At 42.6% G+C, this 27866-nt stretch overlaps 2 protein-coding genes across 4 annotated transcripts in view; one reads left to right on the forward strand and one right to left on the reverse strand.

Moving 5' to 3' along the window:
* PYGL (glycogen phosphorylase L) overlaps nucleotides 1-2421 on the forward strand; it is a 42582-nt gene extending 40161 nt beyond the window's left edge. Inside the window, exon 20 of the mRNA XM_033188064.1 lies at nucleotides 2083-2421. Within this exon, the coding sequence (XP_033043955.1) occupies nucleotides 2083-2247 (165 nt within the window). The 3' untranslated portion in view covers nucleotides 2248-2421. The remainder of the gene's footprint in view (nucleotides 1-2082) is intronic.
* Nucleotides 2422-2662: 241 nt separating this feature from the next.
* ABHD12B (abhydrolase domain containing 12B) lies at nucleotides 2663-27742 on the reverse strand. 3 transcript variants are annotated; one of them, XM_033188065.1, is made up of 13 exons: nucleotides 27444-27742; nucleotides 21630-21757; nucleotides 20627-20729; nucleotides 18911-19030; nucleotides 15266-15296; nucleotides 11573-11618; nucleotides 11338-11467; nucleotides 10559-10596; nucleotides 7914-7993; nucleotides 5789-5871; nucleotides 4174-4252; nucleotides 3444-3562; nucleotides 2663-3293 (listed from the first exon to the last, which is right to left on the reverse strand). In XM_033188065.1, the coding sequence occupies exons 1-13, from the start codon at nucleotides 27545-27547 to the stop codon at nucleotides 3266-3268; spliced, it is 1089 nt and encodes a 362-aa protein (XP_033043956.1). In that variant the 5' UTR covers nucleotides 27548-27742; the 3' UTR covers nucleotides 2663-3265. The 3 variants fall into 3 exon arrangements, with proteins under 3 accessions (XP_033043956.1, XP_033043958.1, XP_033043957.1); XM_033188067.1 differs by lacking the exons at nucleotides 20627-20729; nucleotides 21630-21757 and having other exon boundaries at nucleotides 27444-27625; XM_033188066.1 differs by lacking the exons at nucleotides 15266-15296; nucleotides 20627-20729; nucleotides 21630-21757.
* Nucleotides 27743-27866: the final 124 nt, after the last annotated feature.

Raw genomic sequence — 27866 nt, forward strand, 5'->3', positions numbered from 1 at the left:
GCGTCTTTTTTATGCCAGGCACTGTGTTGGCACTGAGAACATAGCATGAGCAAAGTCGAGGTCTCTCCCTCCCTCCCCTCACTCAAGGAGCCTGTTTGAACATCCAGGTTCTTAACCAGAGGTACACATCAGAATCACCAAGGTAGCTTCATCATAGTACAGATGCCAGTCCCCCCACTGAGAGATTCTTTCCTGGTGGTAGGTGGGGTCACCATCCGTATTTGAAAAACCTGCCATGATGATTCTAAGGCTAAACCATGGTTTATTAAGATAAGGACTGACCCCTATTCTTTGAAAGTTGTAAAATAAGTACCTCTTCTAGATTTCTCGTGGAGGGGGCTGCATCAATAAAATATAAATGAGTAGAAAGAGAAAGGGGTTCATATTTGAATTTTTTAAAAAGAAAGGAGAAGAATAAGGAAGACAATACTATACTGAGGAAAGGAAAAAGGGATGGGTACAGCCATGTGAATAAGCCTCCACATGCAAAGTTATATGCTTTATCAAACACCTCTCTAGCTGTGTTTTGTAAATATGTAAAAAGGCTGATCATCTCTGATAGGAGAGACTTTTAGTGAATTTCAGATACCCCAGAGGAATGGATACAAGAGGGCGCTAGCTCTGTGCCAAGACTCCAGGGTGGGTTTTACTAACATTTCTTTCTATTCCTTTCCCAAGGCAGATAACAGGGTAGTTCCTACAGTCATCCTAAATGTCCCATTGGGATTTTTTAAAGGATTATTCAAGTCCTGTGTTGCTTTACGGCCCTTATCTTCTAATAGAATAATGGCCAGTCCCCCAATGGCATATAGACCAGAATAAGTTCAAGTTAATGGCTACAAAAAAGCAGGGTAGTGCTAGAGCTAAACTCAGGGGTTCACTACCTGCCTCCTGTACATTGGAGAGAAAAGCCACATACAGGCCAACAATGCAAAGACACAGGGAAGAGAATGGCCACCTCAAAATACAGCAATAAAACAGCGGAGGAAAGAAAAATGTGAACAAGGGCAAGGACAAATGTGAATGTCTCCTCTGTTAAAATTATGGCCCAAATCCAAAGGATGCTCATCTAGAAGCCCAGCATTTGATTCAGTCTTTCTTGTTCATTAGTGCAAATTGCAGCTTTTTACTCTTAACAATTATTGTATTGTTGAGACTTAGTAAGCATGACCCATATGGCTGGGAAGTCTACTCATTATCCATTTAAATAGTTAAAGAAAATGAAGAGAGAAAGCTTTTCTCCTCCTCTTATTATAGGAAGTTTCCAAACTCTGAATAAACAAATCTCAAATGCTGTTTTGCTGTACCTTAAGGAATGATGGTAGTTTTAGTATTTCTCGTAAGTATCTATAATGCATTGATAACAATTTTGAAAAATGTTCTGTTCACTTCCAATACACTTTTAGAGTTCTGTACAAAATTAAGAGGCTATAAAATAAATTCCTTCTTATAATATTCTCTTCTATAAAATTTATGAGATGTTGATATATTTTTATAAGGATAAAGCCTCAATTGACCCTGTTTTGAAGCCCCAGTGGAGTGTTTGGGACTCATTGTAAGCCTACTAGGGTGCATACCTTCTGAAAGAACAAGAAAAGCTAAGTAGGTCAATAAAGCCTCTCATTGAATTGTTTGCCTGCATTGTAGCTAACATTTTAGAGTAGTGTTTTTCAAACTCTGTGAGCCACAGGGTAAGTCTCTTGACATGGCATTTAGCAAACAATGAATTCCTTCCCTATAGTTTACAAGGAAGTATCTTCATTCATAAGAAAGCATGGGAAATACGGCTTACATGCCAAAACGCTGTAACCATAGCAGAAATTGCCAACTAGGCAATGTACATCCACGGTTTCTCTTAGAGTGAAAAATACTTTTTTTTTCTTTCCTAAGAGAAAAATACTCTAAATATGAGAAAAGTGCATTCTATTCTACCTCTCAACAAACAAGAATATTTGTAATTTACTATAATTTATTCCTGTCATTTTTCCTCATGAAATGTGTTTAGATGTACTTGGCTGATGTTTGTTATAAAGCTCGCTTGGCACTGGGACTCTGAGCTGTACATGCATATGTTGTTTACAGAATCCAAAGGCCTGGAACACGATGGTACTCAAAAATATAGCTGCCTCTGGGAAATTCTCCAGTGATCGAACAATTAAAGAATATGCCCAGAACATCTGGAACGTGGAACCTTCAGATCTAAAGATTTCTCTATCCAATGAATCTAACAAAGTCAATGGAAATTGAATTCTAAAATGTCTCTAGAAAACATAGCTTCTTACTGAACTTGAACATTTTTACAACATTCACTGGTTTTTGTTTTGTTAGCTAATAATCTATAATAGCTGAGTATCTCTGGGAATGGGGAGGGAAATTATATGTAATAGAGCTTAAAAATAAAGTGTCAATTTCCAAGGGCTACGTGAGTGCCAAAACTTATAGCAAATCTAGTGATGCTTTGCTACTGCTAGGATTTACCCCAAAACTAGCCACAAAATTATAAAACTCCTTAGAACTTTCAAATGCCATTTAAATGAACTAAACTAAAATACAAAAAAGGTAACTACATAGAAGCAACTTGCTTACACTGCTATCTGAGTCCAAACCAAAGATCAATGTCTTAGTCCCTGTGGGCTGCTAAAACAAAATGGCATAAACGGGGTAGCTTATAAACAACAGAAATTTATTTCTCACAGTTCTGGGGGCTGGAAAATCCAAGAGCAAGGCACTGGCCAATTCAGTGTCTGATGAGGGCTACTTTGTGGTTCACAGATGAAGCCTTCTCACTGTATCTTCAAACAGTAGGAGGAGTGAAGAGCTCTTTTGGTCATAATTTATAAGGGCACTAATCTCATTCATGAGAGCTCAGCCCCACCTCCTATTAACCATCACATTGGTGATTAGGTTTTAACATAATTTGGGGGGCAAGCCCAGACATTTGGACCATAGCAACTACCTTATTCACAAATATCCATAGGATGTTTGATAACTACATATTTTTAGATAGGATCTAGATTTTACCAAATTTTGGTTCTCCACAGTGAGATTTCAGCATGTTTTACAAAGTAGATTATGATAAACTAAACAAGAACATTCCATACTGCCTAACATTCGTGATTTCTGTTGTTAAAATGGCAAGTGATTTGTAGAGAAGTCAATGGCTTCAGCTCATCCGACCAGCCCAGTACAATTTTACTTAAAACAATACACATCACAGGTGGTGTTTGGACCCAGTCTTCATTGAAGATTTCCACTCCTCCCAGACTCATGACCACTGCTTGCTCAGGAAATCTCTGTAGAAAAAGGACCCAGATCAGCTCACACACTTTCCCTACCTAAATAAGCAAAATATTATACATTTTCGTGTTGTGGCCTAAGTAAGCCAGAGCAGCCCTAATTGCCTTGAAGGGCAACATACTCACATTTAGCAAAGCAACTCTTACCTCACGGTTATTAACAGTGTGGGGCTTTTACAAAGCAGGTTGTGTTGGAAGCCAGGAGGAAAGATAACCATCTTGACCCTCTCTTTGTTCCTGTATGCACTGTGTGCAATTTCATAGAGCTGCCAGGGACAGAAAGACAGAGACTCAAAGGCTTGCCATTCAAAGCTGTAGATTTTCTAGTCCAATTTTCCTAAAAGTCTACAGAAACAGCCAACTTGGGGAGTTTGTTCCATTAAGTCAGAGACGCAAGAACTCTCCGTATCCCCAATTGGCTGTCTCTACAGCTAAAGATCTGAATGCTGTTCAGCTAATATAGAATACTGATAAAACCTCATCCTTCCCTGCTTGAACCCCACTGCAAAATGACAAGGAATTCCTATGGACCCACTCTAGTAGAAGTTTGTTTAAAAGGAAAAAGTCTGCATCTTCCATTTTAGAGCCATTGCAATAGAGACAACACGGAGGTTCCCATAGCAGCCTGGGATACCCTACACCTGCAGCTCCACACAACCCAGATGAGGAGCCAGGCTCTGCCACAAACACTCCTTTGAGCTAAGGAGCCAAGGACAGTTATGCCCATTGGATAAACCTATAGAGGCTATTTCGCGGGGTAGAGAAACTCCTATAATGTCAGAGACCCTCCTTTCAGCTCTAATCAAATTTTGGCTGAATGAAAAAAATGGCGAAATAAGTATAGTATATTTCAGTCAGCATTGAGCTCTTAGTTTACCTTTTTCCCATATTCCAAAGGCACTGTTCTGTCATCCTCTCCATGTAAGATGAGAAGAGGAGAAGAAAGGAATTTAACACTAGGGATAAGTAGAAGGAAAGCATTCAGTTAAAGAATTATACATCGAGATTTCTCCTCTTCTAAGTTAAAGCTTTAGCAAAACACAAGGTCTGTCTAAATTACAAGAAATTTCTTTCCTTCCTTCCAAAGAATAACAGTATCATACATTTAAAATTTCACATAGTAGCTTTTTTTCTCCATGCAAGTTTCCCTCTCTCCCATTTACTCATGCAATTTAATTGGCTGTTTAATTAATTTACTTCTGCGTGATTTTTAGAAATACTAAAAAAAAAAAAAAACACTGAAAGACTGATTTTGTACAGTGTTAGAAGAACCTTATATTCTCCTTTACTCCACCTTATTTTGTAACATCTGAAATATTTTATTAAAAGACTAAAAAAGAAAATGAAACTCAAAACCTCAATAAAACAAAAATTATGACAGAATCAGAGACCTCTTTGTAGCAACTTGTTTACTTTTCTCCATAAATGTAGAGGAGGGACACGCAGTTAACAGGTCTGATTAGCTTCCTGGTCAACCCCCTAGTTTGCTAATTCAAAAGGGCTATGGCATGAAGAATGTCTTGTCTCCTGCTCCAGTTACTTTCTCAAACAATGTTTTCCTGTCCCCCCAAAATCCTGAAACCCATCCATCTCTGCCACAGTGACTCACTGACACCCCTGAGAATATTGGATTTTCTCAAGTGTGTTGACATAGAAAAAAATATTGACAACAACTCTCTATTTGGAACCTTTCTTAAATTCTCTAACTGTGACAGGCTAACTTGATAAATTCTAGTCAATGGATTTGCTGTCACGTTAGGTAGATGGTAGATGAGTTTTTGTTATATGGGGAAAAGGGCCTAGAAGTCAGAGATGCCTCAACAAATGTTAGGCTAGATCCTAGAGGACCTTTAAAAGGTTTTGTTTTGTTTTGTTTTCTTTCGTTTTGTTTTGTTTTGGGGGGGAGTTGTATGTTGGTTTGTTTACAGGATGTCACTCTGTCACACAGTCTGGAGTGCAGTGGCACAATCACAGCTGACTGCAACCTCAACCTCCCAGGTTCAAGTGATCCTCCTGCTTCAGCCCCACATGTAGTTGGGACGACAGGCACGTGCCCCCACGCCTGGCTAATTTTTAAATTTTTTGGTAGAGATGGTGTCTCCCTATGTTGCCCAGGCTGGTTTCAAACTTCTGGGCTCAAGCTATCCTCTCACCTCAGCCTCCCAGAGTGCTGGAATTATAGGCATACGCTAACACTCTCAGCCCTTTAAAAGGTCTTGATAGGCCATAGATATACAACTTCTTGTATGAATTCATAGATAGTGCTGAATTGGTGAAATCATTGAACTAGACATGAGGAAAATAGCAAATACTAAAAATTCATAGATACTTTACCCAAATCTTAGTGCCCATCTAAGAAGCACAGAACAATATTCTAAGAATAAGAATGGCATTCAGGATGTCTCATGTCACCATCCAGTAAGTCACGTGATAGCTTCCCCTAGAATCCTTTAGATACAGTAATAATGCACATCTTTTCATCATTAACTTACTTTTCATCATTAGGAAAGACTATTTTGTCTTTTCTCAGGGCATCCATAAATGTACGTAAAAATCCTGGAACGTTCCGGTAAATCTATTTTTAAAAAAGAAAAAAATCAATATTTGCCCCATAGCTATGCCATTTGTTATATAGTATTTCGCTATGAACCAGGGTAACAGAGAGTAGTGACTCTCTAAATATGATAAACTTAACAAAAAACTTCTACGATTCAAAAAGTAATGCACGTTGGGAATTTGGAAAAAAAGAAAGGAACGTAGAAGAAACACATAATCCTGCCATCAGAGATCATCACTGTCAACATTTTGTTTTCACTTCCTACAAATGGCACCACTAACTTTTACTTTTCTATATAGAAGCAGTGGTATGCAAAACCTAAAAATTGCTTCTACTGTGAACGTAACTGGTTTAGTTGGTGGACAGAATATTCTGATTAGTCAAAAATTCTGATGAAAATACACAATACATAGAAAATTGATTTGAGAGAATTTGAACATTATAAACTTTTTTTTTTTTTTTTTTTGAGAGGGAGTCTCGCTCTGTCACCCAGGCTGGAGTGCAGTGGCCGGATCTCAGCTCACTGCAAGCTCCGCCTCCCGGGTTTACGCCATTCTCTCGCCTCAGCCTCCCGAGTAGCTGGGACTACAGGCGCCCGCCATCTCGCCCGGCTAATTTTTTGTATTTTTTTAGTAGAGACGGGGTTTCACCGTGTTAGCCAGGATGATCTCGATCTCCTGACCTCGTGATCCACCCGTCTCGGCCTCCCAAAGTGCTGGGATTACAGGCTTGAGCCACCGCGCCCGGCCGAACATTATAAACTTTTGAATATGATTTAATTTGCCAATGCCTTAAAAGACATTCTAGGTTTTAACAATGACTGCAGGACTCCAGATATAACAACGTTCATTCTAGACATACTAAATGTGTTGTTTAATAGCAAAATCCACGAAATAGAATGCTAGCTAAAACCACTTTTACAATGTTGTGACTCACATAGTCAACATGTAAGTTAGTTTATATGCCCCAGAAACATCCATTTCATCTGGAAATAAGGAGTAAAGGATAGAAACCCTGAGCAATATTGCACCTTTCTCACAAACTTTGAATCCTGCCTCCAAAACTGTATCCCAAACCCATTCATTTCTCCCCATCCCCACTATCACTTAGCCTAAGCCACCCTTCATCTCTTGCTTATACTAAGCTGCAATCCCAAGTGACTTCCCGCTTCTGCCCTCACCCTACTATAATCCAGTTCCCACAGGAAAACCAGAATGACTATTTTAACGTGCAAATCAGATCATAGTCCTCTTTTGCTTAACACCCTCCAAAGGCAATTGGATTAAACCTGAACATGTCACCTTGGCATTTTTTTTTTTTTTTTAAGATGAAGTCTCGCTCTGTGGCCAGGCTGGAGTACAATGGCACCATCTGGGCTCACTGCAACCTCCGCCTCCCGGGTTCAAGTGATTCTCCTGCCTCAGCCTCCCAAGCAGCTGGGACTACAGGCACACACCACCAAGCCCAGCTAATTATTGTATTTTTAGTAGAGACGGGGTTTCACCATGTTGGCCAGGATGGTCTCGATTTCTTGACCTTGTGATCTGCCCACCTCAGCCTCCCAAATTGCTGGGATTACAGGCGGGAGCCACCATGCCCAGCCTTTGTACTTATTTTCTTAGAAAGTTTGTCTTCTTTATCTGGGATACTGTGTAAAAGTATTTGGCAGCTTCCTTAAATTCTCTAGAAAGTTTCTTATGATAAAGTTATGAAAGATATATAAGTGACATTCATAGGGCTCAAAAATGATGCATGAAATGTTTGCTTTCACTTTTAAGAAGAAAATAAAATTAAAGAATAAACTTAAGGCAAATCTATCTACTACAAAATTATAAAAGAGACATCGTTAGAAGAAAATAAAAGAAATATCAAACCCGAAAGCCATGGGTTCCCTTCTGTGGTAACTGGTTAATAAACTGTCTCAGATTAGAATGACTTAAAAACATATAAAACTACTTAAGAAAAGGAAGACTGTTAATAAACATAGACATGTAGAAATAGCCTACACTGTATCAAAATAGCCTACTTTGATCCCTTGTAAAGATGAACCAGAGTCTCACCTTTAACAAAGGATAATTGATACTTGCAACCCACATGTTGGTAAATGGAGCTTCCAAGACAATAGCATCAGCTGGGCATCCTTGAAAATTAAAGAAAGAAAGGAATCAGTACCTCCCCTATTCAAATACCATCTTTCCTAGATAAGGGGTCTTCAAGATCTTGTACATGAGCTATGTGCACCAAAATTATTTGTGAAGGTTATTAATAATGCAAATTCCTGGACCCCACCTCATATTTATGAGTCAGATTCTCCAGGGTGAGGGCTGAGAATGTGCATTTTAACACACTTCCACCCTCCCCTCCCCAAGAAGTTTATGTGCACATGATGATAATTGAAAGCCACTACCGGCGGGGCGCGGTGGCTCAAGCCTGTAATCCCAGCACTTTGGGAGGCCGAGACGGGCGGATCACGAGGTCAGGAGATCGAGACCATCCTGGCTAACACAGTGAAACCCCGTCTCTACTAAAAAATACAAAAAACTAGCCGGGCGAGGTGGCGGGCGCCTGTAGTCCCAGCTACTCGGGAGGCTGAGGCAGGAGAATGGCGTAAACCCGGGAGGCGGAGCTTGCAGTGAGCTGAGATCCGGCCACTGCACTCCAGCCCGGGCGAGAGCGAGACTCCGTCTCAAAACAAACAAACAAACAAAAAAAAAAACAACAACAACAACAAAAAAGAAAACCACTACCTTCTTCTATGAACACAACCAGGTCATCGTGGCTTGGATAACTAATGAAAGCAAGGCCGGGCACGGTGGCTAACGCTTGTAATTCCAGCACTTTGGGAAGCTGAGGCGAGCAGATCATGAGATCAAGAGATTGAGACCATCCTGGACAACATGATGAAACCCCATCTCTACTAAAAATACAAAAATTAGTTGGACGTGGTGGCACACACCTGTAGTCTCAGCTGCTCAGGAGGCTGAGGCAGGAGAGTTGCTTGAACCCGGAAGGTGGAGGTTGCAGTGAGCCGAGATTGCGCCACTGCATTCCAGCCTGGCGACAGAGCAAGACTCCGTCAAAGGAAGAAAGAAAAAAAGGAAGGAAGGAGGGAGGGAGGGAGGGAGGGAGGGAAGGAAGGAAGGAAGGAAGGAAGGAAGGAAGGAAGGAAGGAAGGAAGGAAGGAAAGAAAGAAAAGAAAGAAAGAAAAGTACTACAGGAAGACAGTGTTCTGCAGTCCATTGCTAAGAATGTGCCAGAGGTTGACTGGGTTGTTTTGGTCAACACTGCCTCTGAGAACAATTAGAAAAGGTATGGTTGGTTAAGGTATGTATACATACATGTTTGAATGGATATTAGAGCTACTGGTCAGTGAGAAACTGCAGAACCAATACCAAAAGAGAGAAGTCTAGAGAGTTTCAGCTGCCTTTTCCCTCAACTCAGTTGAAAGTAATAGTTGTGGCTGAGAGGATCAGAAACGAGACAAAACTTTCAGCATTCTCACAAAATCCAAATGACAGAAATTAGAGTTCAGGATCTGACAAGAAAGAGGACCCCAGTACATTTCTCAGGTTTTTGGATGTGATCTCAAAGAACTACACTCTAGGAGTAATGTGAACTGGAAACAGACCTGCCATCATAAAGACTGAAGACCAGCTTCAGATCAGCTCAATCTCTGATTAGATTAAGGTGATCTGTCCCTACCATAACTGCCTTTCAGGGGAAGAGTAAATTATATCTGGAAGAAGATAATATCACTTCAAGCCTCAAATCATTTCTATGATTTTCCATAAACCATGTGTAGCCCTTAATCAAAAATAGCCATACAAAGATGAGTAAAACACACACACACAAAAGCAGATAATTGTAATGTAAATATTTAAATTGTATGGCAATAGGGTAATGAATGTTTGCATTTATATAGCATCTCTATATATGGAGTAAATTCTAGTTTTAATTTTTTAAAAGTGACTTGACCCTGTTCACAGAGATTCTAATTCTTCAAATCAGCTATGGTCAAAGATTCTGATACAAACAGTTAGATCACTTTGAGAAACCCTGACATAAATATTACTAAGAAGGACTGCAGAAACCAGTTCTGTGTATTCTTTAATGATACAGTATTTTTTATCCTATAATTTAAATTAATTTCATATCACCAGGAGGACTCTTTTTATTTGTTTTTTTTTTTTTGAGACGGATTCTTGCTAGAATGCAGTGGCGATCTCGGCTCACTGCAACTTCTGCCTCCTGGGTTCAAGCAATTCTCCTGCCTCCACCTCCCGAGTAGCTGGGATAACAGGCACCCACCACTGTGCCCAGCAAATTTGTGTATTTTTAGTAGAGACAGGGTTTTACCATTTTGGCCAGGCTGGTCTCGATCTCCTGACCTCGTGATCAGTCCGCCTCAGTCTCCCAAAGTTCTGGGATTACAGGCATGAGCCACCACACTGGCCAAGGAGGATTGTTTCAAAGGTGATTTTAACTTGTTCCTTCATATTTATTTTTAACTGCAGAACCTGAAAACAGCTATTATTTTATATTAAATGGAGATTAAAAAAAGAAAGTCCATTGCACTGCCAGAAACCATCTAAAGTTGGGATGCTTTTGGTGTCTGTATGTTCAAAGTGTACACAATAGTCTCTCGACTGTTTTTACTTTCCCATCTTCAGATGGGAAATTATACCACTTAAGCATTTTATATTACCTTTTTCTTCTAACACTTTTGCAGCATTTGTTGCAACTCTGTAAAGCAATGAGAATTAGTACAAATGTTAAGCAATAACTTAACAGTACAAAATGCAACTTCTGATATGAACATCTGATAAAAGCTCTGGGCTCTCTGGTTAGAAAAATGCATATAGATACAAAATTTGCACACTATGTCAAAGGGTTCCACAGGCCCTATATTAAAGGTCATTTTCTTTCTTTCTTTTTTTGTGGGGAGACAGTCTCCCACTGTCACCCTGGCTGGAGTGCAGTGGTATAATCTCAGCTCACTGCAACCTCTACCTCCCTGGGCTCAAGTGATTCTCCTGCCTCAGCTGCCCGAGAAGCTGGGATTACAGGCATGCACCATCAAACCCAGCTAATTCTTGGTACTTTTAGTAGAGACGGGGTTTGGCCATGTTGGCCAGGCTGGTCTCGAACTCCTGGCCTCAAGTGATCAGCCCACCTCAGCCTCCCAAAGTGCTAGAATTACAGGTGTGAGCCACCACGTCTGGCCAAGGATCCTTTTCTTTAAAACTCTCAGAAAAACTTGGACTTCAATGTAATAAATAACCATACAGCTGAAGGGACCTTCTGTTGTTTTACAAATAGCATGGTGAGATGGCAAGATCTTCAGCCACTTCTAGAGTGTGAAAGTGATCAGCAAAGAGTCCCTGTCTTCTGGCTCAGTGCTCCTTCCACTACTGACTGCTGCCTTTGATAGGACACTAAAGCCTCAAGGACCTGCCTAAGGACACATTTGCAGATCTTACTTACCCTGTACCCAGAGAGTGGCCCCAGAGACACACGGGAGTGATGCCACTTCTTGCCTTGGTCCACTCATAGACACGAATGGCATCTGTAGTCAGTCCCTCCTCTGTGGGCTTACCCGTAGAGTCCCCAAATCCTGGCAGCAAGAAAAGCAAACAGGGTATCACTGCCTTCAAAATGAGGGGTCATCAGAGGCCCCCCACTTATTGAAAAATCTTTGTACACCATTCTTAACACATACCTCTGTAGTCAACAGACAAGACATGAAAGCCACCATCACTCAGCACCTAGGTAACAAAGGAGCTGTTATCACTTTAATTAGAAGATGTAAACAGAAAAGGCTTCTCCTCCCTGTATCCATCCATATCACATCACAAGGAGGGCTCTTTCAAAGGTAATTTTAACTTGTTTATTAGATTTATTTTTTAACTGCAGAACCTAGAGAAACAGCTAGTATTTTATATTAGATGAAGATTAAAAAGAAAGTTTGTTGCACTGTCAGAAACTCTCTAAAGTTAGGATGCCCTAGGTATCTGTACGTTCAAAGCACACACACTAGCTTAACAGGTGGGGAAAGATGTATTTTTGAAGTCTGGTGTTTGACTTCCAACTTGAGAAGCCAAGGCTCAGTGGGAGAGATGGAGAGCAGGAAGGCTGAGCAGGGTCAGACACCCAGGGTCTCATGCTGGCTCTGCCGCTTACCTGCTGTGTGACATTGGCCAAGTTATTTAACATTTACATATGTAAATATTATTCTGAAAAGTGAGAAACAATAATAGTCACCTTTAGGTCTACGAATGTCTTTTTTTTTTAATTCCTTGAGAATAAGAACTCTACACAGAATTGTATTAGAAGCAATCAAAAAGTGGAAGCTATTTATATTAAATATGAAAAAAGTTAATTTCAATAAAAAAAATAAAGAGATCACTCTAATATATGAGACCACTGCCAAGCTTTTAGTAGGTAAAGAAGGAGAGACTATGAAAACATAATTTGTCATGAAATAAAATACAATGATTGTTGGGTGTGGTGGTGCAGGCCTGTAATCCCAGCTACTAGGGAGGCTGAGGCAGGAGAATCACTTGAACCTAGGAGGCTAATGTTGCAGTGAGCAACCAAGATCACACCACTGCATGCCAGCCTGGGCGACAGAGACTCTGTCTCAAAAAACAATAAATAAATAAATAAATAAATAAATAAATAAATAAGAAGAAATACAATGATAGATAGAGATAAAAAAGGACAAAATTTTACTGTGCCGACACTTTTGAAACTTTATTTAATCCTCACAACTGTACTGTAAAGTAGACATTATCCCCATTTTACAGATAAACTGAGTCTTGTGAAGTTTAAGTAACTTATTTTAGATCGTCCAATTCGCTAGAATTAGAACGAAGGTTCACTCCTGGGTCTTCCTCTGTCCAAATACTGTGCTTCTCCTACTGCATTTTAGATCCGGTGGCAAAACCTCATTAGGAACTTGTAAATACAAATTGAACTAATAATGAGGAGCTAAATGTAGCTTTTACATATCTGTTACATTCCCTCCAAAAAAGTTAGCCAAGGCACATGGCGGCTAAGCATCCAGGAAAATGGGAATATCCATGTGTGTTGCAGCACGTGTTGAAGGACCACTAGGCAACACAATCCAAGAACAATACCAGCAGCACACCCTACTCCTAAGAATCCACCTCTAGAAAAAAGCCACGAAAGAAGAAAAAGCTAGGTGCTTATAGTTTTCTGAAACAATACTAGTTAAAACAAATGCAGGGAGAAAAAAAAAATCTTATATACAACAGCAGTAGAATAGTTAAGTAAACAATTGCTTATAAATATAACTGAGAATGATATAGCCTTTAAACTGGATAACTATCATGACTGTGAAAACATGGAAGAATGTCTACAAAATAGTTTGAAGTAAAAAGCACAACATAAAAGTGCATATAGATACAATCATAGTAACAAAAGCTTTTTATAAAGAGAAATAAAAACTAGATGGGAATGCAAATAAATGAAAATAGCTGTATTAGTCTGTTGCCGTGATGAATACATGAATGAACGAAAATTTAATAATGAAAATTTATTTTTTTTTAATCTCCTCTCCAGAGGAGGGAAGGAAGGGCTAAGGAAGTTTGGTTCTGTTGGGGAATGATGACAGTGGCATTTGCTACCCACAATCTGCCTGGGGGCAAAGTCCTGCCATACCAGCCGTTCTCCTCCCCCAACCATCCTAACTACCACAAGGATCACCTGTCTGCATTTCACACCCACAGCTCTTCTCCTTCCTGGGAACACTGAGACAGCTCTGAGTGGGAGGGGAAAAGCACGCACATCCTCATGGGCATCAGCTTTACCGCATTCCATGTGGGGAATGCAAAGGGCAGGGTGCAGAGGAGAAAGCAAAACTAAAAATGAATAAACATGGTCCTCCTGGGTAACGCTGCACCCAGGCCCCTGCTGCTCCACAAGGGGATGAGGGGAGGGGACAGGAGAGGAGCTTCCTGTCTGCACAGGGGAGGGAGGATGAAGAAAGCACTGGAGATACTGGTACTGCTAGGATTCTGGGCCCCACTAATATTGTTTGACCAGGAAAGAACTCCGAGGTGGGAGCCAGCATGTGGGAGGAGAGACCAAGTCCCTGTGGTCAACAGCCGGTCACCTGCAGCGGAGATTACCTAACCAGAGGGTGGAAGAGGATAAACAGACAGCTTGCTCAACCAGTTCTGAGGCAGATATGGCTAAGTGGAAAGCCTGCCATCTTCTGCATACCTGGGAACACAGGGGCTGTCCCAACAAGCCAGAGTCATGCAGCAGGGAGTGAGGAGAGCAAGTGTGGCCACCATGCTACTCTACAAAGCCTTACATGGGCTGAAGCCAGGGTTTCAATGACTTTTTTTTCTTTTTTTGAGTCAGGGTCTCCTCACTCTGTCGTTCAGGCTGCAGTGTGGTGGCACAACCCTAGCTTATTGCAGCCTCAAATTCCCAGTCTCGAGCAATCCTCTCACCTCAGCCTCCTGAGTAGCTGGAATTGCAGGCAAGTACCACCACATCCAGTGAATTTTAAATTTTTTTGTAGAGATAGGGTCTCATGAAGTTGAGACCTTGGTCTTGAACTCCCGGTCTCAGCCTCCCAAAGTGTTGGGATTACAGGCGTGAACCACTGCACCCAGCCTTGAATGACTTTTAAGAACAGACATTCTGTGTCTTTAGCCTATAACCACTAGAAACTAAAAAGGTTGCTTCTTTTAAAAGGAGTGACTGTTTTGCACCTTAATAATACTCTCTCAACCCATCCTCCAGCCCTCAGAGAAAGCAAATAAAAATGTCAGCCGGGTGAGGTGGCTCACGCCTGTAATCCCAGCACTTTGGGAGGCCGAGGTGGGTGGATCACCTGAGGTCACGAGTTCGAGACCAGCCTGGCCAACATGGTAAAACCCTGTCTCTACTAAAAAATATAAAATTGGCCGGGTGTGGTGGTTGGTGCCTGTAATCCCAGATACTCTGGAGGCTGAGGCAGGAGAATCACTTGAGCCTGGGAGGCGGAGGTTGCAGCAAGTGGAGATCGCGCCACTGCACTCCAGCCCGGGCAACAGAATCTCAAAAACAACAGCAACAACAACAAAACTCTCTCAACCCATCCCCCAGCCCTCAGAGAAAGCCAATAAAAATGCCTTTGCCTCCATTTGGCAAGGAGATTATTAAGTTCACGAAGGTACTTTGGGACCTAGAGAAGCTCAGTTCTGTTTTGATCAGTGTAGGAGCAGAAGTCCACCGGTGGGACTTTGAGCCCCAGACACCACAACCCACCCTGACCAGTACCCTGGAGACCTCTCAAAAGACAACCACACGGAGGGCTTGAGGAAAATCTTATGACTATCAAATGGCATTCATGAGGACTTATGAAATGGGTGCTTTGAGGTCTCTTCAGACATACCTTTACCAGCTTCAGTCTGTGAGAAGCTGCCCTGTAAAGGAAGTTTAAAAAAAAGCAAGAATTAGGAATGATGTTGACAAGTTCAATAAAAATCACTGTCCTGCTGCTGGTATCTGATCTCACGCCTTTCTCTTTCAGGTTGGAGGAATAAATAACTAGGAGAAGGGGAAATGCTTTCTGGTGTCACAGCCAGCTCAGATGTGTCAGGATGAATGATCGATGGCTCCCCACTGGGCCGGCGTTCCTCTTGGTGAGGTCTGGCCAGATCTTTGTAGCGGTTCTCAATACAAGCATTTGATGAACTGCTGATAATCCACCTTTTTTCACTTCTACACAGTAAAACTTATTTCTAAGAATACTCTTAGAAGCTAAAGGAAAATAGTTTCCAGAAAGTGACTTTCAGAACAAGGGATGATGTCATCAGGCTGCACTAGACTAAGATTTGCCTATACCCTGTCCACTCTGCCATTTAAGTGCAAGACGAAGTGAAGGGGAGAGGCTCACAGCCTTGTAGGCACCGAAATTATTTTTCCCCAAAAATGGTCTGCTTTATGTTAACCACATGAATAAGCAAGCGTCAAAGATCATTCAAAAGACAGAGAATTTTATGATGTTGCCATACGAATGCAACCACAGATTCGATTTTATTTATTTTATTTTATTTTATTTTATTTTATTTTCTTGAGACAGAGTCTCACTCTGTCACCCAGGCTGAAATGCAGTGGCATGATCTTGGCTCACTGCAACCTCTGCCTCCCAGGTTCAAGCGATTCTCCTGCCTCAGCCTCCCAAGTAGCTGAGATTACAGGTGCCTGCCACCATGCCTGGCTAATTTTTGTATTTTTAGTAGAGACGGGGTTTCACCATCTTGGCCAGGTTGGTCTTGAACTGCTGACCTCGTAATCCACTCGCCTCGGCCTCCCAAAGTGCTGGGATTACAGGCATCAGCCACCGTGCCCGGCTCACAAATTCGATTTTATTATGATGAAGTACAAGGTTATTTCCAGAAGTTTTAAATTTAATTGTATTGTAGATGTTATTTTAAGTTTGTGAATAAGAAGTTAGTAGTTGTAGTCTTTATTGTGACTGAGGTTTCTGTGTAACATTAGTCAGAATAAGATTGGACCTGTATTTTCAGGAAGAAGACTGATGGTCTTTGTGACCTGTTTCTTTCTTTCTTTTTTTTTTTTTTTAGAAATTAATAAAATTTATTTTTAAAACAGTTTTAGGTTCACCACAAAATTGAACACAAAATGCAGAGTTCCCATATAACCCCTGTCCTCACTCACACACAACCTTCTCTCCCTATAAACATCCAAAGCGGCCGGGCGCGGTGGCTCAAGCCTGTAATCCCAGCACTTTGGGAGGCCGAGACGGGCGGATCACGAGGTCAGCAAATCGAGACCATCCTGGCTAACATGGTGAAACCCCGTCTCTACTAAAAATACAAAAAAACTAGCCGGGCGACGTGGCGGGCGCCTGTAGTCCCAGCTACTCGGGAGGCTGAGGCAGGAGAATGGCGTGAACCCGGGAGGCGGAGCTTGCAGTGAGCTGAGATCCGGCCACTGCACTCCAGCCTGGGCGGCAGAGCGAGACTCCGTCTCAAAAAAAAAAAAAACATCCAAAGCACCACAGTGGGACACTTGTTCCAATCAGTTAACCTACATGGATACATTATTATCATCCAAATTGCCTAGTTTACATTGGGGTTCACTCTTGGTGTTGGATATTCTATGGATTTTGACCAATGTATAACGACATGTATCCACCATTGTAGTGTCATCCAGAAGATTTACACTGCCCTAGAAATCCTCCGTGCTCTGCCTGTTCCTTCCTCCCTAACCCGCCAAGCCCTGGCAACTACTCATCAAAAGGCAGAGAATTCTTAAAAGTCATTTATTTGAGTTCTATCTTAGAGCCATTACATTGGCTCTAAGAATGTATGTATATGTATGTATATGTAATGTATGTGTGTATATGTATGTATATGTAATGTATATGTAATGTATGTATGTATATGTAATGGAGCCTTTTGAACTTCTAGTTAAGGCTATGAACCCATTTCCCAAGAAAAAATGTACCCATACTTCAAATTTTATGTACAATTGTGGAGAGGAGTTCATGGGCCTTCTGGGGCTTCCATGGATCTCAAGTCTAGAGCCACTGTTTTTGATGCCTCGACAGGTTCCCTGTAATCTCCCATTTGAGGAGAGTACTGTCTGGTACTCCTTACTTGCAGCTCAGGACTGCAGATAGAAAGCTGATACTTCTGGACAGAGAACAAAAGCAAGCTGTGTCTGATCCCAGAGCCAGGAAATCTGGGCTCATTGAGGGCACTTATGGATTTACACAGAGGGGCAGACATGCTGTGTGGTCCACAAGGTCCTTTAAGTAAATACATTGTAACATCATGCCCAAGTTTACAAAATCAATACAAAGTTAAACTATATAAAAATGCTGGGTTTTGGGCCTGGTGTGGTGGCTCATGCCTGTAATCCCAGCACTTTGGGAGGCCGAGGCGGGCAGATCACGAGGTCAGGAGATTGAAACCATCCTGGCTAACACAGTGAAATCCCATCTCTACTAAAAATACAAAAAATTAGCCCAGCATGGTGGCGGGCGCCTCCAGCATAGTCCCAGCCACTTAGGAGGCTGAGGTAGGAGAATGGTGTGAACCCGGAAAGTGGAGCTTGCCGTGAGCCAAGATTGTGCCAGTGCACTCCAGCCTGGGTGACAGAGTCAGACTCTGTCTCAAAAAAAAAAAAAAAAAAATGCTGGGTTTCACAGGAAATTTCAGTAAATGTGGCTGTAAAATGTACACATCAAGGAAGTCTCTTGAGAAAAGGCGAGTCTTGAGAAAGGCGAGTCACCTGCCAGAAAAAGACGAGGAGGAAGGGAGTCACAGGCAGGTGCTCCTCCCCATGTGGAGGAGATCTGTGGGTTTCTGAGGCACATCGCCCCTGCCCCAAGCTGAAGGGGCACAGTCACAGTGGGTGATCATCACCCAGCATAATTACACAGGCCCAGAAGGGCTCTGACAGCACATCAAAGGGGAGCCAGACTCCTGGGAGGTGTTCTTTATTACAAAGCGAGGTTGGGACTACAGAGAATGGGCTGAGGTATGGCTATTCTAGATTAGGATTAGTCAGACGGTCCCCAGTACCTGTGGTCAGAATTCCATGTGACTTCTCTTAAGGAGTCATATTTTCAGCTAGTAACATTAAAGTTAAATAAAGGACTCTCCCCTGTAGTGTTCTGAAAAATCTCTGATCTGGAGATGGTCTTCCTCTCCCCCATAATGCGTGCCTATTCCCTTTCCCGTCATTCATGCGTTAAATCCGTCATTTCAGACACTCTTAGGGAGCAAAAGAATTATCACTTTCTTTGAAATCAACATCCAACTTTTGGAAGAGTTATTCTTTTCTCCTTCTTAGTTAGGGATCCACATTATTCTATATATAGAACAATCTTTTCAAGCGAAGCTTATTGCCAGAACACCATCAGATTTCAACAAAGGAAAAGAAATATGTGAAGGCATGCCTACAGAGTTAAAAACAGAGCCCTGTCCTTCTTCGTTCCCCTGTGGGGCTGAAATGCACTCAATCTCTTGGAAAAAAAAAAAAAAACTTAAGCAGAGCCACTGACCTGTGTTCTGCACTGCCATGAAGATAAACAATGATTGGGTTCCCATCGCAAAGGGCTGCTTCGTACCAGCAACGGTCCTTCCCTTTGGCATCTTCCGCCCGGCAGCTGGGGACTGTGTGCCTGAAGAGCAAGGGAGGTTTAAACAAATGTAGAAAGAGGAATTATCCATCCTTGCCAAAGGCTGAAACTCTCCTTATGATATATATACATATATTTTAATTTTTTGTCTGAGTAATATATGCACATGGTAAAAATAAAAATCTAACACCTCAAAATGTCTTATGATGAGAACCACTACTGCCCTACCCTATGTCCCCACGCACAGAGACGCCGTTTAATGACTTACTGTTTTAGTTCTTCTGACTTCTGCACCTGCTAATTTTCCAAGACTGCTGTTCTTAGGTACATTGAAATTGTTTTTTAAAAAAGGGAAACAAGTAAAAGAAAATAGATATTTACCATCTGCCATGAGTTTGGCTGAAGAGACAAGTAGGAAATAATTTAAAGAGAAACCAGTTTATGTAAGAGGAAAGAACTAAAATACTGAACCATTTTGCTCCAGAAACCAAGTAACCTTGTGATTTTAAACGTCTGCGTGAGTTCCATTTTCTCCACTTTGTTAAACCAACGAATGCTGCAAATGTGAACACTGCCATATGACATATCACCATGGGCTGTGGAGAACGGGCTAAGGGTGACAAATTTTCTGTCCTCTCCATCATTTAAGGGCAGAAAGTCTGCCATCATCCCCAGGGCCTCTGTACTCAGAATATAGGCACTGCTGCCTGCTGGATGAGCTGATCTTGGTGAGATAGCTGACTCCAAAGCAAGGACCAGTGGGGCGAAAGCAAAGAATAAAACAATTTCTAAATTCCAACACTATTGGATGAACTGTACCCTGCAGAATAGGAAGAAGTTATGTGTTGGCTCCTAAACATTTTATGATCAAAGGTTTGAACTCAGGGAGATGAAATAGAAAACAGATCACTGGAAACTTGGCAGCCAAGAATGAGTATTACAACTAAACAGAAGAAATGTTAAGGTTAGCATTGTAAGACAATAGAATGTTCATGACCTCATCTGACATATTTACTGAATGTCCTTTATGTGCCAAGCATTGTGCTAAGCAATGAAAACCCACCAACAAAGTCTATCACCTGCTGAAGTTATAGTTTTGTAAGGAAGACAAATATTAACCAAATCATCACACAAACATTTATTTCATGACAATGGGAATAATTGTCAAAAGGGACAGGCATGGGCGGCCACCACAGCACATACCTAAAATGGGCAGTGAGGAAAGGCTTTCCTGAAAATTACCAACTGAAGTAAGATCCAATAGATAAATAGACAGCAAGGCAAGAAGAGGGAAGGCAGGGAGCTGAGAAATAGAAGGAAGCCTTGAGGGCAGAGCGTGTCCTGGGAGGGCAGTGTGTCTGGACTTGAGGGTATGAAGGCAAAGGTGGTATGGAATAAGGCAGAAGGGGTGGGTGAGGCCAGAAGCCAAGGCAACACTTAAAAGTCTATACTCCAAAGCAAAATTCTTAGAAAGCAAAATCAAGCAAATCAACAGAAGAGGAAGGTGTAGAAAACAGCCTCCAGGTACCTCCAGGAGCACTGACCTCTCCATGGGCAGGGAACACAGCACTGCTCCTCTGCATCCTAACAGGAAAACCTGTCCCATCAAGCAACCCAGTGTCCCATCCGTGCACTCACCAGATCCCTAGCATCACCCCAGGTTCAACTCTCAGGTAGAAGTTCACTGTGTGAGGAATCTTTAACTCTGGTTTCTTTAAATCCACAAGAAATGGGGCTTTGACTGGAAAGTAAAAATCATTATTAACTCCAAGAATCAGATTCCATGCCTTTTAATCACAATCAAAGAAAGGAATTAGCCTACATAGGTTAACAGGCTTCTAAGTTGCAAGCGACTACACTAAACTCCTAGCAGAGTATTTTATTTTATCAACTAGGACTAGCCTGCAGAAGAGGGGCAAAAAACAAAAACCTAAAAGCTAGATTTTAAAATAGCATCAGTGTGGTAGCTCATAATACAGAAACAGAGTTATTCAATCCTTATCCTTGTCTCTGGCTAAAAGCAGAGGAGACCATTCCCCTAAGAAGGTAAAAAGGCCTAGAAGAAAAATTAATAAGTATTCTGATACTTCAGTGAAACCTAATCATCAGTCAACAGGCAAGAAATGTCCAGAATTCACACACACCAGGAGGCAAGCAGGTGAGAACTAGAAGGACTGTGTTAAATAGACTAACAAATAGCTCAGTAGGAAAAAAAAAAAAAAAAAACAGAGGAAAAATAGATTCCTTACATCAACACCATTCTCTCTCTCTCTCTCTCTCTCTCTCTCTCTCTCTCTCTCTCTCTCTCTCATCTTTAAGGGATGCGGATAAGAAGAGGAAGGGGAAAGGCAGAGAATACAGTAAGCAGTTAGGTATCCATATTAGCAACAAATTAATTTGAAATCAGCTATTGAATGGAACCCTCACCCACAAGGCCATGCATCTCTCTTTACTTCCAACAGTTTGCAGGGATTCCTGCTACACTTCAAAGTCAATATTAAATAAGTTTCAGACCATTTCAGTCTAGCCACAATTTTACAGCTGACATGTCTTTTCACTACGTCACAACTTTAAGGATAGTGAGGTCTTTATTTGGGAAAAAATATATATATAGGCAAATTTATGGAAGGTCCATACTTACAAAAATTAAAATAAATTAACATGTCTATCAGAGGAGGGAAAACATGTTCTTTTAAGGATTTACTAGTAAAACTGTCATACAGAGCAGCAATTTTTCGTCCGAGCGTTGAACAGGAGTGTGGAAAAGATCTGCAAGATATTGGGAAACACACAAGGTTTTCGAAATTAATCCATTTGTCTTGTTTTTCTCTTTTTCTTTCGCTTTCTTTTTTTTTTTTTTTTTTGGAGAGAGTTTTGCTCTTGTTGCCCAGGCTGCAGTGCAATGGCACGATCTCAGCTCACTGCAACCTCTGCCTCTCAGGTTCAAGCAATTCTCCTGCCTGAGCCTCCCGAGTAGCTGGCATTACAGGCACCCGCCATCAGGCCTGGCTAATTGTTGTAGTAGAGACAGGGTATCACCATGTTGGCCACGCTGGTCTCGAACTCCTGACCTCAGGTGATCTGCCCCCAAATTTCAGAGACTAACAGTGGGAATTCCAGGTCAGTTGGCATTTAAGAAGATCTTTTTACACAATGACATGGAATTATCTATAGGGCAGGTCAAGACTGGGACTAAGGGGAAACCAGGTAAGGAGAGCAATAAGGCAGGGCCTCAACCAGTAGCTGAAAAAGCCAGGACATGGCAGGGACAGGAGGGGAAGGGAGATGTTTGCACCACAGCCAGGTTTGGTCCCTTACTGTAGCCCCATAGAAGGCTGAGGCTGGACCCCAAAGTCACCAGTAAACAGGATTCAGACAGTTTAACAGCTGCCACAGTTTTTAATTATATCACAATTCTGCACTATATGTGTTAGGTATTCTTATCATTAGTCTCGGGCAGTGAGGGAATAATCCTTAGATCCTCTATATTCTGGCTGCATCTTAGGAGAAATGAACCAGTGTTAGAAGACCCCACTTCTGAAATGAGGTCCCTGGAAGAGAAGGACCCATGAGGCACAGGGCTGGAGCTTGGTCAGGGAGTGGGATGGGCGCATGCACATCTTGCCTACGCTATTGTTCCCTGTGACACAAATCACGCAATCAGGAGCTGTCAGCACACAAGTGACGATTTGTCCATGAGGAGTCACTAAGGACACCTCTGTCTCAAGCCACCTCTCTTGTGAGGGTCTTAGAGAAATGAGGGATACAAGAGGTCAATGTCATCACCTCCTGCTTCCAGTTTTTGCCCACATTAGCCATTAAGTAAGTCCCTTTCCATGTCGTGAGAGGTCATTGTTAAGACTGTTTAACATAATCAAATGGTAAGGTCGAGAGGCTAGAAAGCATTTTTGATAAATTGTCTCCCCCTGCCCTGATTTCTCTGCTAGACCAGAGGTATTTTTGGAAGATAATTATTACCTTTGCTTTGCAAATGAGACTGGAAAGTTAACTAATCTTTCCAAGGTCACAAGCCAATGAACGGCAGAGCCGCACATACCCAGGTCTGTCTGATCTCATAGTCCTATAAGGATCTCCAGGATGTCACAGTCCTGGTGACATCCATGTAAGCAGAAATGAACCCCAGGAACAAGGCTGACCTCTGGCAAAATTCTGCTGGTAGACAATCTTGTTTTAAGATCTCTTTCTGCCCCTTAGCCCTCTCAGGGTAGGGTCCTTTCTTCTTTCCTCCTTCCTGCTCCTGTATTCTCAGGAGCCCTCTGATAACAAAGTCATCAAAGAAAGACCTCTAAAAAAATTAACTCCCCCAAAGTGTTAATGAATTAAAAATCAGAGCACTTATATGTGTTTGGAAGAGACACAAAGAGAGAAGATAATGAATCTCTGATGAATTTCCAGCAGTTCTGCAAGAAGTGGAAAAGATATGTGGGCTAAGGGTAATGGATAGATTTTTCAAATACATCATACACAGGCAATTGCCTACTCATAAAATCAGAAAGAAAGAAATGAAAATGATTGTTTCATAATACCTTAAAATAGCACCCCACCACCCCCGCCATGAAGGCGGCAGGGAGGAGAGGACATTGTTATTCTGATTTTAGAGATAAGAAATCAAAACCCAGAGAAGCCACTTTGAGCCACAGATCAAGCCCAAATGGACAGAATTGAACCCAAGGCTGAACTGTGCCTCCTTCCAGCCGCTGGTTCCTGCTGGCTTCCCTCTAAGCTCCCCTCACTCACCTCCACCCTGCCTGTTAGTCTCCCACTAAGCTGTCTTTTGAAGGTAGGCAGGGTAGTCTCCCGCTAAGTTATGTTTTGAAGGTCTGCTTGGGAAGCAGAGGCAGTAGAGGGAAATGTGTGTCTGTTTTTAAGGAATAATTCATACAGAATTCTTCTCTCAAATAGCTCGAGGCACTTCTCTGAGATGCACTGCGGGAAGAGAACAGAGTGACCAGATCCTCCGAGCATCAATAATGCAAAGCAGCTTCTTTTAACTAAGGGGTTGTCAATTTGACTTCCCCTAGATCAGTAGGGGATCAAAAGTCACCAGTGGCTAATAGACTTTATTTGAGCGGAGGATGCAGTTTCAGCCCAATCCCCACTAACGGCCAGCCACATCAAACGGCCACCTTGGTGCTTTGGTGTTCTTTCGCTTGACCTTTGATCAGCTGCAGCTGTAACCGCACAGCATCCCGCAGGGGCCTCAGAACCTAACTGTATGATTCTTACTGGTGGAAGCTGGTGGAGTCTGAGCTGCTACAGGGTGAATCACTCATGCTCAGAGGTTTCTGCAAACCAACTTTGGGAAGCCCAAATCTAACTACATTTACTGTTTCAAATATTAAGACATGTACCTTCAACCTATGTGCCAATTCATTCAGTCGACATTTGTTTGTCACCAGCCACCAGGAGACACCCTCCCAACCAAATACCCTCTTCCTTCATGGCCACGGAAGTATCTCTTTCTTGTCAAAGTCTCCTGGAGACATCATCCCATGGTGACCCCTCCCTCTTGTCTTTCCTCCCACAAATAATAACGGGGCCTCGGCTGGCCTTGAATTGTTCTCTGATGGCTTTCCCATTATTAGCCCTATCTTCCCCACTCTATCAGGCCACAGACAGCAAGAACAACATGGCACAGAATGCTTCCTTCACACTTCACTCTGTCCAGCCCAGGGCTGAGCTCAGTAAATATTTATTGACGTGTAGGTTGAAAATGGAAAGAAAGTGCATTTATTTTGTAAGGGAAACGGAAGCAACATTTATTGGTAGGTTTGGAGGAAAGAGAAAGGACTTCATTTTCTTTTTTTTTTTTTACTTAGAATTGCAAATGAATCAATGTAAGCTCCACAGAGCAAGGACTTTTGTCTGTTTTATTTACTGCTGTGTGACCAAGACTAGAATAGTGTCCAATAGATCATAAAGAACCAACACTGTGGAAAGAATGAATACATTTATCAGCCTACTCATGGACATTTCCTGAGCACTATCTAGGATTGTAATGACTTGGGGTGGAATAGGGGGAAATGAGGAGGAAAATAAACCTTTGGTTTCCCCCAGCTTCCTTCTGGAGCATGTTTTCCACTTTTTTTAAATTATTATTATTGGTTTTTTTTGTTTTTTTTTTTTGAGATGGAGTCTCGCTCTGTCACCCAGGCTGGAAGGCAGTGGTATGATCTTGGCTCACTCCAACCCCCGCATCCCAGGTTCAAGCAATTTTCCTGCCTCCGGAGTAGCTGGGACTACAGGTGTGTTCCACCACGCCTGGCTAATTTTTTGTATTTTTAGTAGAGAGGGGGTTTCACTGTGTTAGCCAGGATGGTCTCAATCTCCTGACCTTGTGATCTGCCCACATTGGCCTCCAAAAGTGCTGGGATTACAAACATGAGCCACCACACCTGGCCCCATTTTTCTAATTTAAAGAAAACCAGTTGTAAGGTGGAGACTTACTCTCCTTGGCCCATCCACCTTAAGCAGCAACTGGATTTGATAAAAATTTTTATAATATACATAACTAGATTCCCAAGGCATTAAAAAAATGGCCATTGAAAAAATCATATGATGAAATGTTCTTCTTAGGTCTCACAACACATCCCACTAGTTCCTGGGCCATAATCAGGGCCAGGGGTATGACAAGCCCTCCATGAAGGTTTGTTCATCTAAACGAACCCAGCTCCAAGAATCAAAGAGGACTTGGGATGTTGGAAATGCGTCTGGGCCTCAGCCTCAGCATATCTTACATTGGACCAATAATCTTCTGCTCAGATGAAGACATGCGCTAGTATTTTATTCTTTCAGGAAGTGTCTCTTGAGACTTTTCTCACCAGTTAGTAAGGCAAGTAATAGATAGTCCCCAACTCCGCATCTCTCACTCCATTATCAACAAAGTGGGTTACTCTCTATGAGTGTGAAGTGCAACTTTGATTCTCTGCCTAATAAATGCCATTTACTGCCAAATAAATGTTAAATAATGAGCCATCAATTCCACAGAGATCGTCAAAGTGAGAAACATTAGATGTCAACTTTCCCAGAATCCCCACCTCTGGGAGAGAAGTCCTATTAATATGCAGTTTGACAAGTGAATCAGGACATTCTGCCAGGTGTTCAGATCCAACACAGAGCTGGAAGGCATGGGTTCTAGGTGACTGGGCCCCCGCAGAGCTGCCAGCACTCTGTTGTCTGCAACAAGAATAAAAAGGAATAGAAGAGAAAAGAGGCCAGGTGCAGTGGCTCACACCTGTAATCCCAACACTTTGGGGTGCCAAGGCAGGTGGAACCTGTGAGCTCCAGGAGTTTGAGACCATCCTGGGCAATGCAGTGAAAACCTGTATCTACAAAAAAATACAAAAATTAGCTCCGTGTGGTAGCGGGCACCTGTAGTCCCAGCTACTGGGGAGGCTGACCTGGGAGGATCGCTTAAGCCCTGGGAATGAGCCAAGATTGTGCCACTGCACTCCAGCCTGGGCAACAGAGTGAAACCCTCAAAAAAAAAAGAGAGAGAGAGAGAGAGAAAAGATCCCTGTTTGTCATCATCACTCTGGGCACTCCAAAGTGAGGTCTCCTGTGTCTGGATATAATTTTTGGATATTTTATAATCAGCACAAATTAAACAAAAGGAATAGAAAGAGGGAAGTAAAAATGCCAATATTTTCCCACACCAACAAAACTAAATGAAATACCCACATATCCTGGGTCTAGGATCCCCAATCAATACCTGGCTTCAGTGTGAACAAGATTGGCAATATGTTGCTGGTGGATTCCAGTAATTTAAGATTACTGTTTAAACCGAGGATCCATGGGAGGAAGAAAACGGAAACAAAAGCCAAAACACCCACTGATATATTTCAGATTTAAACAACGTAAGAACTTACAGGTAATACCAAGTTATGGTTTCAACACACTATATGTGTCTTTAGCATACTGGAGGTGTGTTCTTTAAATACATGCCCGGTAGTTCACACTCAGGGAACTAGGCAGGAATTTTCTCATCCTTTTCCACCTACACAGATAGGCCCTTGACCTAAGGGCACCCTGTCCAAGATGACAACATGTATTACTACTGTCACTACTACTAGTGTCATTCAGATCCATCTTGTGTGTTAGCGAAATGGTCAGATAATAGAGATTGGTAATAGGGATCCCGCCATCTCCCTGGCATCGGTGTTTCAGAAGTCCCCAAAGTTATACTTCCTGCAAAACCAAACCTGAGAGTATTGCTGCTGCAGGTTGGGACTGAGGCTGAGGATAGTGAGGGCAATCAAACAGCCCTAGAATTCGCAGGTGGCCGCCGAGGTCCCCGGGGAGCCACAATGCCGGGCCTTGGGCCCGGGGCCGGCAGAGGGGATTACGGCCTCAGCCGCGCCCTCGCCCCCTGCCGCATTCCCGCGCAGCCCGAGCCCTCGGGACACGGCCAGAGGTGGACCTGGCGCGTACTCACCGCAGGTGGCGGTCGACCATGTCCCACCAGGCGGCCACGCAGCCATGGGCTGGGGGCCCGGGCGGCTGGAGCGTCGCGGCCGCCTGGCAGTCCTGCGCGTCCATCCCGTGCAGTGTCCAGAGTCGCCACCACCGCCGCAGGAGCTGCAGCCCGGAGCAGCCGCCTGCGACCTTCCCGCCCCGGCGGCATCGCGCCCGCCCTCCTCCCACGCGCGGTCAGGCCTGCTGGTGCGACCCGGGAGACGCAGCCCGAGGGTGCGCTTCCCCCGGATCCGCCTGCTGTTCGTGTCCACACACAGACACACACGCGCGCGCGCGCGCACATACAGAGAGAGAGAGAGAGAGAGAGAGAGAGAGAGAGAGAGAGAGAGAGAAATCCTACGCTTATAGCTAGCTATGCAACATTTTATTTTAGATTGATTTC

Source organism: Trachypithecus francoisi, unplaced genomic scaffold, assembly GCF_009764315.1.
Source record: "Trachypithecus francoisi isolate TF-2019V2 unplaced genomic scaffold, Tfra_2.0 Lachesis_group3, whole genome shotgun sequence".
Classification (NCBI taxonomy): domain Eukaryota; kingdom Metazoa; phylum Chordata; class Mammalia; order Primates; family Cercopithecidae; genus Trachypithecus; species Trachypithecus francoisi.

What these genes read in the sequence shown, in the direction of transcription:
- ABHD12B (XM_033188065.1), bottom strand. Translation starts at nt 27,547, where the DNA reads ATGGACGCGCAGGACTGCCAGGCGGCCGCGACGCTCCAGCCGCCCGGG. An exon ending in GGGGTGATGCTAGGGATCTG is followed by an intron (nt 19,031 to 20,626) that starts GTGAGTGCACGG and finishes CTTGCTCTTCAG; the next exon opens with GCACACAGTCCCCAGCTGCC. An exon ending in ACACTGTTAATAACCGTGAG is followed by an intron (nt 3,294 to 3,443) that starts GTAAGAGTTGCT and finishes CTTTTTCTACAG; the next exon opens with AGATTTCCTGAGCAAGCAGT.